Below are 14,018 nucleotides of genomic sequence, written 5' to 3' on the forward strand. Positions count from 1 at the left end.
CAACTTGTCTCTCAAAAAACAAGCCCTCACACAGCTATATTGACATAAAAAATAAAACAGTTAAAGCTCTTGGAAGAAGGGGACGAAAAAACAAAAAATAAAAAAAAAGATGAAAATGTTGACTGTGGGAAGCGGTTAAGAGGTGCATGCCTCTTAATGTATCAGGAGCATCAGACAAGTGGTGTGCTCCTCGTCACTAATCTTACTTCAGTCCAGGAGAGGAATAAGAATCTTAGGGTAAGGCACAGATCAACTCATCATAAATTAGATGAGCTGTGAAGTTTTGACTGGGAGAAACTGGCATATAAACGCCAAAATTCACAAAGATTTTGCTCAACTCTGAAATGCACAAACATTTTAATTAAATTTTCAACACAATTCTTGTGAAATTGCTATAATGAATCGGGGGATATGAGTTTATGGTATGGCTATTACACATTCAGTAGCTTAAAGAGGTTTTCCCAACAACAGTTCATTTTATTCAACAGATCATGGAATAATAATAATTTCCACTTTTGGATGTGTTTATATAAAATGTTCCTGTGCGGAGATAATCATATAAATGTGCCCCTGCTGTGTACTGTGTACTGGCTGTGTCTGACCGCACAGGGATATGGTCTGATCTTACCACAGCTCCTGGGCCGGAGGAGGACGCAAAAGAGTATACAGACATTACAACATGGGATCACAGCTGATTCTTTTTTTGAAGTAAAACATTGTTTAAAAACAGGCAGGAAAATGTTTTACCTCACAAAAAGAATCAGCTGTGATCCCATGCTGTCCTGTCTGTATACTCTTTTGCTTCCTCCCCTGCCCAGGAGATGTGGTATTATCAGACCATGTCCCTGTACGGTCAGACACAGACATTACACAGACATTACACAGGGGCATATTTATAAGATTATTTCAACACAGGGACATTTTATATATACACACCCAACTGTGGAAATTATTATTATTATTCCAAGACCTATTGATTAAAATTAACTTTTGTTTGTGGGAAAACCTCTTTAAAGTCAGAAATGCTTTCACTTTCAGTGTTGAACACTTTATGAGAATGCTTGACCTATTAGAGAAAAGTTAAAGGGAACCTGTCACCCCCAAAATGGAAGGTGAGCTAAGCCCTCCGGCATCAGGGGCTTATCTACAGCATTCTGTAATGCTGTAGATAAGCCCCTGATGTATCCTGAAAGAGGAGAAAAAGAGGTTAGATTATACTCACCCAGGGGCGGTCCTGCTGCGGTCCGGTCCGATGGCCGTCGCGGTCCATTCCGGGGCCTCCCATCTTCATAGGATGACATCCTCTTCTTGTCTTCACGCTGCAGCTCTGGCACAGGTGTACTTTGTCTGCCCTGTTGAGGGCAGAGCAAAGTACTGCAGTGCGCAGGCGCCGGGAAAGGTCAGAGAGGCCCAGCACCTGCGCACTGCAGTACTTTGCTCTGCCCTCAACAGGGCAGACAAAAAACACCTGCGCCGGAGCCGCAGCATGAAGACAAGAAGAGGACGTCATCGTAAGAAGATGGGAGGCCCCGGACCGGACCACGACGCCCACCGCAGCAGGACAGAATGCTGTAGATAAGGCCCTGATGCTGGTGGGCTTAGCTCACCTTCCATTTTGGAGGTGACAGGTTCCCTTTAAACCTATTATGTTCATAAAAGATTACAATATAAGGTCAACAAACAAGATTGATTCATATTATTACAGAATTCATGAATACGCTATTGAAGAACCTGTGTATTAAAACAGAAGAAAGAATATTCTGGAAAAACAATTCCCCCCGGACACTAACAATAAAAACTATAAGGAATAATTTCAAGTATTATAGTATATTAAATTGTGGTTAGATGGTTTGCTGTCTTTTTTTAATCTTATTCTGACTGTATCATAAAGTAATCTTCCATAGAGTAATTACAACTGATAACACATCTTTATTTGATATTTTCGACTTTAATGAGACAGTAATTAAGTTCTCACCTACCCAAAATGGAAAATAATTCTGAGAATGGTGTCAATTTCTCATTCTCTTCACTGGCTTTTTTTCCAGTTAGAGGAAGTATCATTGTCCATGACACGGCAAGCCCAAAATATGCCCCAAAAATGTGGCCATGCATCATAGTAGTATGATTAGTCATCTAAAAAGTACAAAGCAAACATAAGCTTAATAAATAAAATGAATTATGAACTATGAATGAGCTAGACTGCACAATATTAAAGAACAATCTAGATAAGATGTCTGCATGGTCAAAAACATGGAAGTATATAGTATTGCTAAATGCAGAATAATGTACTTAGGGCAGGGTAATCATGTTGCTGCATGTACATTAAATGGAAATATACTGGAGACTAAAGAACAGAAGAAGGACTTGGATATTTTGGTTACAAGAAAGCTAAATAGAAGCACTTAGCATCAAGCAGCAGCCGCAAAAGCAATCAAGATTTTAGGGTGTATAGAAAGGATAACATCTTGAGATCACCGTGCAATTTTACCCTCTATGAATCATATGTAAAGCCATATCTTTAAAGGTTACCAGTCAGCAGGATTGTGCACAGTAACTTATAGACAATGTCAGGTCGGCGCCGTTTTACTGATTAAAATAATACCTTGGATGATGAAATCCGTCTTGTAGCTTAACAATCATTTGATAGATGCTACTGCTCAGGCTCCGGAGGCGCCATCTTGGTGGAGACAATTTTTTTCCTTCTATTCGTCTAGCAAAATGGCACCAGCGGCACCTGCACAGTACCGTCCGGCGCCGATTTTGAGAAAGTTTTTTTTTTTCAGAATCAATGTATAAGACTAAATAAAACAATTTCATGCACATTATACATGCGATCATGCTGCAGTGCAGGTGCCACCACCACCTGGCTGCTGAAGGTGATTTTTTTTTCAATACATATATATGAATCAGTAAGTAAAATAGGGGGGCAGATCACTGAGTGACCTGTCATAAGCCATCAATTTGAATGCCTAATCAGAGCACCACATGAAGACCTCTACCCCCACACAGGCAGCCCCGGAGTGCGAGCATATCACTAACTCAAAACTACAAATACAGATTAGACAACAACCACAAGACGGATTTTATCAACCAAGGTATCATTGTAATCAGTATAATGGCGCTGACCTGACACTGTGTGTAGGTTACTGTGGACAATCCTGCTGACAGGTTCCCTTTAATATAGGATCTAATTTGGGGCTTCACATTTTAAAAGGATATTGGAACTCAAGAGCTGGCTGGGTGGTGGGCAACTACACTATTACATGGGATGGAAGGCCTCTTCTATCATGAGAGGTTGGAAAAGTTGGGCTTGTTCAGCTTACATGTGTAGTCAATACAAAGGACTGATATATGATTTAATTTTTCCAAGGACCTTACAAATGACCAGGAAGCATACTTTACCTCTGTAGGAAAGGCAATTCCAGAGACCAAATAAGATAGGATTCTTTACAGTTGTCTGCAGGAGGTAGTCAGGTACTATAACTGCATTTAAATAGCATTGTGGGATATAAATAGTGATATTGCATGTATACCTGGTGTACAAAGGTTGAATTTGATAGACCTATGTCTTTTTTTTTTAAATGTGTAACTATGTAATTAATAACCACTTTCAGGAAATTTGTGTGCTTCAAACACAATAAAAAGAGTAAACTAGAAATAATAATCTACAATGCTGATTTTTTTGTGTGTAACATTACAGTTTTAAGGATAGCACCGCTGCTCAAAATTTATGTTATTGTGAATATTTAAGAAAGTTGAAGATTAAATGATCACTAAAAGGGCTAAAGTTAAGATGACACATTTCCTTTGTTTTTTAGGCAAAAAAAATATGTAAATCTTTTACATTTTAAAAATTACAAAAAGAAATATGGGCTCATGCAAAAGTTTTGGCACCCTGCATGGTTAGTACCTAGTAGCACCCCCTTTTGAAATTATCACACCTTGTAAACACTTTTTGTGGCCAGCCAAGAGTCTTTCAATTCTTTTTTGAGGGCTTTTCATCCATTCTTACTTTGAAAATGTTTCCAGTTCTGTGAGATTCCTCGGTCGTCTTTCATGCACTGTTATTCTGAGGTCTAGCCACAGATTTTCAATGATTTTCAGATGAGGGGATTGTGAGAGCAATTGTAAAACCTTCAACTTGCCCCTTTTGAGGTAGTGTATTGTGGATTTTGATATGTGTTTAGGATCATTATCCATTTGTAGAAGCCATTCTTTTTTCATTCAACTTCAGCTTTTTTTTACAGATGATATTATGTTTGCATCAAGAATTTGTTGAAATTTCAATGAACTCATTCTTCCCTCTATCCATGAAATGTTTCCCATGCCATTCGCTGCAACACAACCCCAAATTATGATTGATGCACCCCCATGATTAATGGTTGGCAAGTTGTTCTTTTCCTGAAATTCTGTGCCCTTTTTTCTCCACACTTACCTTTTTGATCATTGTGGCCAAAGAGTTCTATATTCACCTCATTGGTTCACAGGACTTGTTTCCAAAATACATCAGGCTTGCTTAGATGTTATTTTGCAAACTTCTGATGCTGACTTTTATGGTGCACAAGCAGGAGAGGTTTTCTTTTGATGACTCTTTCATGAAGGCCATACTTGTGCAGGTGTCTCTGAAGAGTAGAAGAATGTACCACAGCTCCAGAGTCTGCTACATCTTTCTTAAGGTTTTTTACAGTCAAGCAGGGGTTCTGATTTGCCTCTTTAGCAATTCTAAGAGCAGATCTCACTGAAATTGTGCTTGGTTTTCCAGAACTTTTCTCGACTTCCACTGTTCTTGTTAACTGCCATTTCTTAATTGCATTTTGAACTGAGGAAAGGCAACTTGAAAACACTTTACTATCGTCTTATAGCCATCTCCTGCTTCGTGGGCCTTCATCATTTTCATTTTCAGGGTGCTAGGCATCTGCTTAGAAAAACCCATGGCTGCCTTTTTTTGGCATAACGTTAGAGGAGGCTGGATTTTTATAAAGCTGGGAAATTTGCATCGCCTGGCCTTTCCTAATGATGATAGTGAACAAGCCATAACCCTAACATGCTAATTAAGGCCTGAAACCTAGGTCAAATTTATCTGAGCATATAAATCTCCAACGGAGTCCAAACTTTTGTATTGGCCCATTTTCCTTTTTGTAATTTTAAAATGTAAAATATGACAATATATATATTTTATTTGCATAAAATACAAAGGAAATGTATTATCTTTAATTTTAGCCCTATTAGAGATTATTTAATCTTCAACTTGCTTACTTTCACAATAACAGTCATTTTGACAAGGGGTGCCCATACGTTTACATCCCCTGTATGAATACTGTAGATGGCAACACCCTACTTAGAACCATCTTCTATTCAATAGTCCTCTTTAGCTTGATTGATAACTCACTGTCTGTGTAACATTATGCAAGAAAATCAGATATTGAGCAATTAATTAAGCTAAAACGGCTAATGCTATGTGGGGAAACAAACTCTGGAGGCAGTGCCTGTCACACCCAGAGCAGTTATTACCTTATATGCAGTAGCGTAGCTACTGGGGGGGGCAGAAGGGACGGTCGCCCCAGGCCCCACGCTCTGAGGGGGCCCACCTGGAGCTACGCTACTGTAACTGAATCGGCATGCACAGCACGCCCATACAGTTACACTCTGGGGCAGAGCAGTGAGAATCGATCTCCCTTCACTGCCACCTGGCCGCTATGGGGCCCCTGAGCAGTAGTGCTAGCACTGGTCCCCCGCCACCATCATCGCACATTCAACTATATCAGCTAGATGCCAATACAGCTGGACACATTGATGAGAGTGGGAGCATTACGCTCCCTCTCCAATCATTCCCCCTCTCAGCATCTGACATCACTGATGCAGAAAATGACAGGGGGCGCAATGATGTCATTACCTGGCGCCTGCTGTCTGGAGATGTGCAGGCTCTCAGAACAGCAAGAAGGAGGGGTGAGTATTGTATTTATTTTATGAGGTGCATTATACAATATAGAGTCTGCCTATGGGGTCTGCATTATACCATAGAGTCTTCCTATGGGGGATGCATTATACTATTGAGTCTGGATATGAGGGGAGCATTTTAATTTAGAGTCTGCCTATGGGTTGTGCTTTACACTATATAGTCTGCCTATGGGGGTGCAGTCTGCTTATAGGGGGGTGCATTAGACAATATTGAGTCTTCCTATGGGGGGGGTGCATTATACAATATAGAGTCTTCCTAAGGGGGTGCATTATACAATATAGAGTCTGCCTATGGGGGTTGCATTACACTATAGAATCTGCCTATGGGGGTTGCATTACACTATAGAGTCTGCCTATGGGGGATGCATTATAAGGATGCATTATACTATAGAATCTGCCTAAGGGGGTGCATTATACTATATTGAGGACTATCTGGTGCATTATACTATATGGAGGCTATCTAGGGGGGCATCATACAGTGTGAAAATAACAGTGAGGGGGCAATCATACAGTGTTGAAGCCATCAAACAGTTTGGGGGCTACTAATGGGTCAGTATACTGTATGGATGATACGACACAGTGAGTGGGCATTATACTATGTTTAAGAGAGCAGCATACTGTGTATAGGGGGCTGTAAAGGGAGGAGACTCGGGACATTATTAAATGCAAAGTGGGCACTTATTGTTATAGGGGAACTCAGGTTATTGTGACTGTCAAAGGGGCACACAGTGCATTATTACTTTCTAGGGAGCAAAATGTGGGCACTGTTTTCTAGGGCACTTACACAGGGCATTACTATATTCTATAGCAGACCTGGTACCCGCCCGCTTGTTGTCTCCGCCCACACCCCTGCCCGCTATCTCCGCAGTCACTCTCCATCCACGCTGACTGCATTGGTGGAGGAGAGGAAAGAGCTGTGGAAAGAGCTGAAAACTGCTGTTCACAAACGATCTCCATAAAACCTCACTGAGCTCGTGCTGTTTGCCAAGGAAGAATGGGCAAGAATTTCAATCTCCCGATGTACAAAACTGATAGAGACATACCCCAAGCGATTTGCAGATGTAATCGCAGCAAAAGGTGGTGCAACAAAGCAAAGTATTAAGTTGAAGGGGCCGAATAATATTGCACGCCCCAATTTTCAGTTTCTGAATTTCCATAAAAATTTTAAATAACCAATAAATTTTGCTCAACTTCACAATTGTGTTCCACTTGTTGTTGATTCTTCACCAAAAATTTACATTTGGTATCTTTATGTTTGAAGCATGATATGTGGGAAAAGGTTGAAAAGTTCCAGGGAGCCGAATACTTTTGCAAGGCACTGTATGCAGTTTGAAGAGATTGCCTTATTGACATATTCACTTTCATCATAGACATTGAAATTACTTTATTGTCTATTATCATGTAGTGTCATGATCAACTATATTGTAGAATTTACCACTCAACACAGTGTAAATTTAGAAATTTGAAGATGAGGTTTCTTCAGTTTATTGTGTAATACTAATACACAAAATGGGAAAACCTTAGATTAAATAAAATCCTGTCAGCTTTTCATTGTGGACATTACGACTTATTTTAATTTTTTTTTAATCACAAGTGTCTCTTACCATAAGATATTGTTTCATAATGTATCTGTTTGCAGTAAATACAGGCAATTCAAGGATTGTCATTACAACCAATTGAAGAGGGTTCACTTTTCCTAAAACAGCTCCATATGAGATCAAGACTGGAAAAATGCTCATCAGTCCATTTTTTAAGCTGTGAATGAGACAATAAGGTAGATGCAATATAAACACATATTTTTTTTTTTTTTTTTTTTTACAAAAGTAAACATTGTACATTCTTTTGACATTGAGTTCTTTAGTGTCAAGTATAAAAGTTCTGTTTTTTATTGATGGTGCAAGAAAATGATGAAGATAAATATTTGTGGACCATTGAGTGACACGCACAGTGTAGGAAAGACTAAGTGAAACAATAAGGGATGAGGGGAAGGGAGCTCAACACTAGGGAAGGGGGGAGTGGAGACCCCTAGGCAGATATAAAGGCACCCTGACTGCCCTAAACATCCCTATATAAGTTCTGCACCTATCGCTGCGCAAGAACCTAATCCCTGCTTGACCCTGGCAATAAGACCTACTTAGGGTATGATGGGGTGAGCACTAGTTGATCACCACTACCACTAAAAACAACTGGGATAGATGAACAAGAGGAACACTTATTTTGAGTAGACTCAGAGATGTAACACAGATGTCCTCCAGCAACACCAAAGAGGAAAATTGTCAACTGCTATAGCTTCAAGCCTCAACAGGGGGAAATGGAAATATCACCGGCAACTCCAAACAGCAGGCTGGGAGCCTATAAATACCCAGGTCCAGGTGTGTCAATTAGAGCCGGAGAAAGGTTGCCACTGGGTCAAAGAGTCAGAAGGGTTAAGAAGATGTCTACAAGGCCTAACACAGACACCTTCTGCAGCTAGATGCAGTGCAACTGTCTGCAGCCTCTGATACACCCGTGACAGTATACCCCGTTCTACAAGTGGCCTCTCGACACTCAGGACCAGGTTTCTCGGGATTTGAGGTGTGAAATGAATGAACCAGCCTGATGGCATTCACCTCAGATGCCGAGACCCACATCCTTTACTCTGGACTGTAACCCTTCTAGTGCACCAAGTATTGTATGGAACAATGTTGGAAGCGAGAATCAACAATCCTCGAAATCTGAAACTTGAGATTTCCATCAACCATTATTGGGGGCAGCAGTAGGGGTGAGGGCTCAAGAGGTTCCACATACTTCTTGAGCAAGGACCTATGGAAGACATTGTGGATCTTAAGAGCCTGAGGTAGCTCAAGACGAAATGCTGCTGGATTAATAACGGCGATTATTTTACAAGGACTAGTAAATCTATGTCGCAACTTCCAGGAAGGAACCTACAACCTGATATTCCTGATAGACAACCATAGAAAGTCATTCACATTCAGGTCTGGACCTGGCAAGCATTTTCTGTCAGCCATATGTTTATACTTGTCCCCCTTAATCTTCAAATTACTCAGGACCCTTGTCACACAGAGGAGAATGACAAAGCAAAACCTTCCTCTTCTGGAACTCCCAAAGCCCCTCCCCCTCTAAATATACCAAACTGGGGATGGTAATTGTATGCACCAAAGAACAATGACCTGCTGGTAGAATCTTATGGTGATTATTGATAGCAAATTCTACCAGCAGTAAGTAGGATACCCAATCCTCCTGATTTTCGGAGACAAAACACCTGAAGCAGGTCACCAAATTCTGGTTAACTCCGCTCAGTCTGTTTATTCGACTGGGGATGGAAGGCAGAGGAGAAGGACAGCTGTACCTCCAGTCGAGAACAGAACGCCCTCCAGAACTTGGAAACAAATCGGGTCCCCCGATCTGACACATCAGAGGGAACCCCGTGAAGCTTCACGATCTCATTTATAAATACCTGAGCAAGAGTCTTGGCATTCAAAAGTGCCGGTAATGCGAGGAAATTAACCATTTTACTGAACCTATCTACAACCACTAGAACCACAGTCTTGCCTGCAGATACCTGTAGGTTAGTAATAAAATCCATGGACAAGTGTGTCCATGGTCTACTAGGAATAGGTAGCGGAAAAAGGGTACTAGATGGATGGTATGCGATACCTTAGGACGTGCGCAGATATTACAAGCAGCTACTTGTTCAACCACATACCGATGCAACCCCAGCCATCAAAAATGACGAAGAAGGAGGTCCGTGGTTGCCTTACCATCTGGATGACCAGCAAGCACAGAGTTGTGATGTCCCCCAATTACTTTGCGGTGCAGATTTGGTCGCACAAATAACCTTCCTGGAGAGTAGGAGGCTGGGGCATCCACATGGGCCTCCAACATCTCACCCTCCAGCTCAGGGTACAATGCCAAAATGAGTACCCCCTTCTACAAAATTGGGACAGGGTCCTCATGATCACTACCACCAGGCAAGCTCTGGGACAAAGCATCAGCTTTGACATTTTTGACTCCTGGATGGAAAGTGACCACAAAATTGAAACTAGTCAAAAACAGGGATCATCTAGCTTGCCTAGGGTTGACACGTCTAGACGATTGAAGATATGACAAGTGTCATGCCCTCAGCCGCTGGTTCGGTCTCTCATAGACAGGGAGACCGGCGCTCCTCATGCGGCGCTATGCACTTCACTTACCCTGTCCGTTGCTCCAGACGATCAGCAGCTCCTTCTCTGACTAAATATAGGAGCCGTGGCAAAACAGTTCTTAAGGAAGGAAAAAGCCCACAGGGCATCGTCTCACCGTCTGGAAAAATCTGACCCCTTCCTTGTCATGTCAGTAAGGGGTTTCACAATTACTGAATAATTCCGGATGAATTTCCGTTAAAAATTAGTAAAGCCAAAAAAAGTTGTAGGGCCTTTAAGTTCTGGGGAAGATCCCAATCAAGTACATAACATATGTTCCCTTTAAAAAGCAATACATTTATTAGTTATATATTAAAAAATCACCACCCATTGTGTACCAATAGCCGTGTTAAAAAAACCACAATTGATACATAGACTGATACTTCAAAAATAACCTAAGAGTCCCCAATTCATCCCTATATGGACCCTACCTAGCTGTGGGGGTTGGCACCCTAAAAGAAATGTTTTTTTGGTGCCCCCACTCCGCGACAGCTATCCCAATCTATCCCAGAAAGGCCCTGTCACTAGTGCAGGTAGGAAAACATATAGCTTTAAAACAGATGAAATATAGAAAAATAAGGTAAATAACAATTTTTTAAATCATCAAAAAAATATAGGATCTTAGGATATCAATACCTTGAGGTATAATTACAGCCTCAGGCTATGCTTTAAGCCGCTAAGTATGTACCTGTAATGTAAAAATGTACCTGTGATGTAAAAATGTACTTGTAATGGTTGCTGAATTAAATAATGAAGTACCTATAGTAAAACACCCATTACAAGTTCCCTCAACAATACAATACACACATGTGTGCGTTTGCGGCGGCGGCGCTTAAATAGACAAAGAAAACACAGATATTGTGCAAAGAAAATAAACATTTACTTAACAAAACAATAATTGGGTTTAGGATCAGAGTCTATCTGAGGGTGAGATGTGGTGGACCTTGGGGGTGTGGAGCTGCGAGGATTGGGTGGTAGTTGATGAGGAAGGGGTTACAGGGGAAGGGGCAACAAATTGAAGAATTGGATCATGGATAGGACTGGTCACATTGGGAGTAGACAACACAGTGAAATCATGGGAATGGATAGACAAACTGGAAGGGGCAGACACAAGGGAAGGTAGTGACATTTGACAACAGAGACACATTGGTAGATGAGGGTGAAAGTGGTGGCGCCAATTTTGACTTGGCTTTTTGCCTCCGGGTCTTCGTCCTGGTGGGAATCTGTTTACTTTTTGACCCTTGTTTTCTTGACCGAGTGGGAGTGGTGACCTCTGTAGCAGTCTTCTGGCATGGTGCTGGACTGGACAGAGTGGTGGATGTTGCTGGCTGCAGGGGTGCTGAACTTGGGAGCGTGGTGGATGCTGCAGGCTGCAGGGGTGCTGAACTTGGGAGCATGGTGGATGCTGCAGGCTGCAGAGGTGCTGAACTTGGGAGCATGGTGGATGCTGCTGGCTGCAGAGGTGCTGAACTTGGGAGCGTGGTGGATCTGTGAACTGGAGGCAGTGGTGGAGGATAGTTCGGTGATGTGGGAGTTGTAAAGTATATGTTCGGCTGCTGGTAATATTCTCTGGCCTGTGGATTGTAGCTTTGGGACTGCTGCTACTGCTGCAATGTGTGGCTGTAAGCAGCCTGGCAGGCCTGCATGACGTTGAGCTGGAATTGAAGCGTAAGGTTTTCCGACATTTCCTGCTCTATTGAAGAAAGAAAATGTTGCGCCGCTCTCTCAAGGTCGGCTTTCAGGCGGTCCAGGCGTTTGTTGACATCCTGTGTAAGTGTGTTCACATGGTTGAACCCACTCTTCTGTCTGTCACCAAACACCTTAATCCCATCCTGGAAGACCGAGCTTAAGTGCATAAATTTGGGCAGGAGTGACCTCTCCCAGACCCTCTGCCGCTGACGAGAAGACCCAACAAGAGCAGAGGCAGAGGGCTGGAAGAGGGGAAAACCTGATGGACCGGCGGCTGCCTGTTCCTCAGCCTGTGAGGCCAGACAGTTTGCTACATCACTGGTCAATGATTGGGACTGCGTCTGTTCAGTGGCTGGTCGATGAGGGGACGCTTCATCAGAGGATAATCCAGGATGTGTTGTGCTGCACCAGGTTCTATGGTGAAAATAAAAGAAAAACATTAGTAAAAAAACAAAAAAAAGGTTAAATAATAGTAAGACAACACAAAAGATACTTACGTTCGCGTAGCAGGTGCAGGCCTCACAAAAGCAAGGTTATGGTGGTATTTGTATTTTCTTATTATCCTTTGAGCAGCACCACTTTTAACCAGGTTCTCCTGTCTCATGTCCTTGTTGAAGCGATCCTTCATCGAGCACCAACGCACTCTTATTCTCTTCACTGTGAAGGGGGAAAAAAAGGAAAAAATTAATTGTAAAACAATGCACCTACATTTACAGTTTCACTGGCGCATCACACCACATTGCAATACTTACCAAAATCATTTCTGGTATGTGGCGTGGCATGGTCCCAATCATGCACCAGCGATCTGGCCACTTCTTCCCAAAGTCAACGAATCACAACAATGTCAGAGTGCCAATGATCACGGGTGTCCCACAATGGTACTCGCTCTTGCATAAGGTTAATGAGTTGCTCATTGTCAATGTCCTGTTTGGCTTCTTCCCATTGTGGAACCTAGAGATCCAATAAAACAAAATAATTTTAAGTAATAATGAAAAAAAATTACAACTCTGATGAAAAGTATACTTACACCACGTCTTTCCTCCTGAGACACATGAGCCCAACGACCCTGGGAAGAATCATTTCCACTCGACTGCTCCTGCTCTTCATCACTGGAAGGTACCTGTAAAGAAATTACCTAATTTAACACAGGTATAGTATTGCCTGTCAATACATACCAATCAGTATAGCAAATGTGATTACATAATCGGAGTCATTTCCACCCTGGGAAGCAGTCAGTTCTTCACTTCAGGACACGGTTGAAGAGCAGGCAGCAGTCAAGTGAAACACTACAGGAAAAAAGATAACAAAAAATAAACTTGTTAGAGCCAAACACAATGTAGAAAAAAAAAAAAAATGGACAAAAAAAATGGACACCAATACTTACATTACAGGCAGTAGTCCAACAGCATAGCAGTCAGCACAGGACAGGGACAGACGGCAGCACCAGGACAGACAGCAGCACCAGGACAGATGGCAGCACCATGACAGACGGCAGCAACAGGAGAGACGGCAGCACCAGGAAACAACCAATCTAAAAGGAACACAAAAAAATTAAGAGAGACAGACATTTTCAAAGCTTCTATACTTACATTAGACAGTGTTGTACTCACCAGCATGGCAGCACCAGGAGAGATGCCAGCACCAGGAGAGACCGCAGCACCAGGACAGATGGAAGCAACAGGACAGACGCCAGCACCAGGAGAGACGGCAGCACCAGGAGACAACCAGTCTAAAAGGAGCAGAAAAAAAAAATTAGTACAAAGTACAGACAGCAGTGAGAGGGACAGACATTTTCAAAGGTTCTATACTTACATAGCCAGTGCTGCTGTCAGATCCAGAGTCTTGAGAGTAATGGACTACCTGTCTCCAGACCCCTTTTATACATCACTGATTTTGTAGGTTGTAAATTAGTTTCCTGGACATGATTAGTGTGAAGTACACATGCATATCGAACGCATGTGCATGCATATCCTTGCGTACCAATGAGTTCCCATAAAGAGTAATGCGGTTTTTTTTACGCAATCATCCTAGAGTCACCAACTCATACACAATCAAATAAGCAGCACTCTGTAGCGCCAAAATTTGAAAATGAAAATTGAATTGCATTACCTTGAAATTTGTATTCATTAACCTTCTGACTGAGCACTCTGCCTCTTAGCTACAGGTGTTTTTAATCAAGGCAGGACCCTA

At 42.0% G+C, this 14,018-nt stretch overlaps 1 protein-coding gene across 2 annotated transcripts in view; it reads right to left on the bottom strand.

Moving 5' to 3' along the window:
* The window catches only part of RHCE (Rh blood group CcEe antigens), a 171,289-nt gene that overhangs the window by 52,572 nt on the left and 104,699 nt on the right, over positions 1-14,018 (bottom strand). For both annotated transcript variants that reach the window (XM_077295922.1, XM_077295923.1), the window contains exons 3-4: positions 7,563-7,713; positions 1,980-2,133 (exon numbers count right to left, since the gene is read on the bottom strand). In XM_077295922.1, the coding sequence (XP_077152037.1) occupies positions 1,980-2,133; positions 7,563-7,713 (305 nt within the window). The remainder of the gene's footprint in view (positions 1-1,979; positions 2,134-7,562; positions 7,714-14,018) is intronic.

The sequence above is a fragment of the Ranitomeya variabilis genome, chromosome 3 (assembly GCF_051348905.1).
Source record: "Ranitomeya variabilis isolate aRanVar5 chromosome 3, aRanVar5.hap1, whole genome shotgun sequence".
Classification (NCBI taxonomy): domain Eukaryota; kingdom Metazoa; phylum Chordata; class Amphibia; order Anura; family Dendrobatidae; genus Ranitomeya; species Ranitomeya variabilis.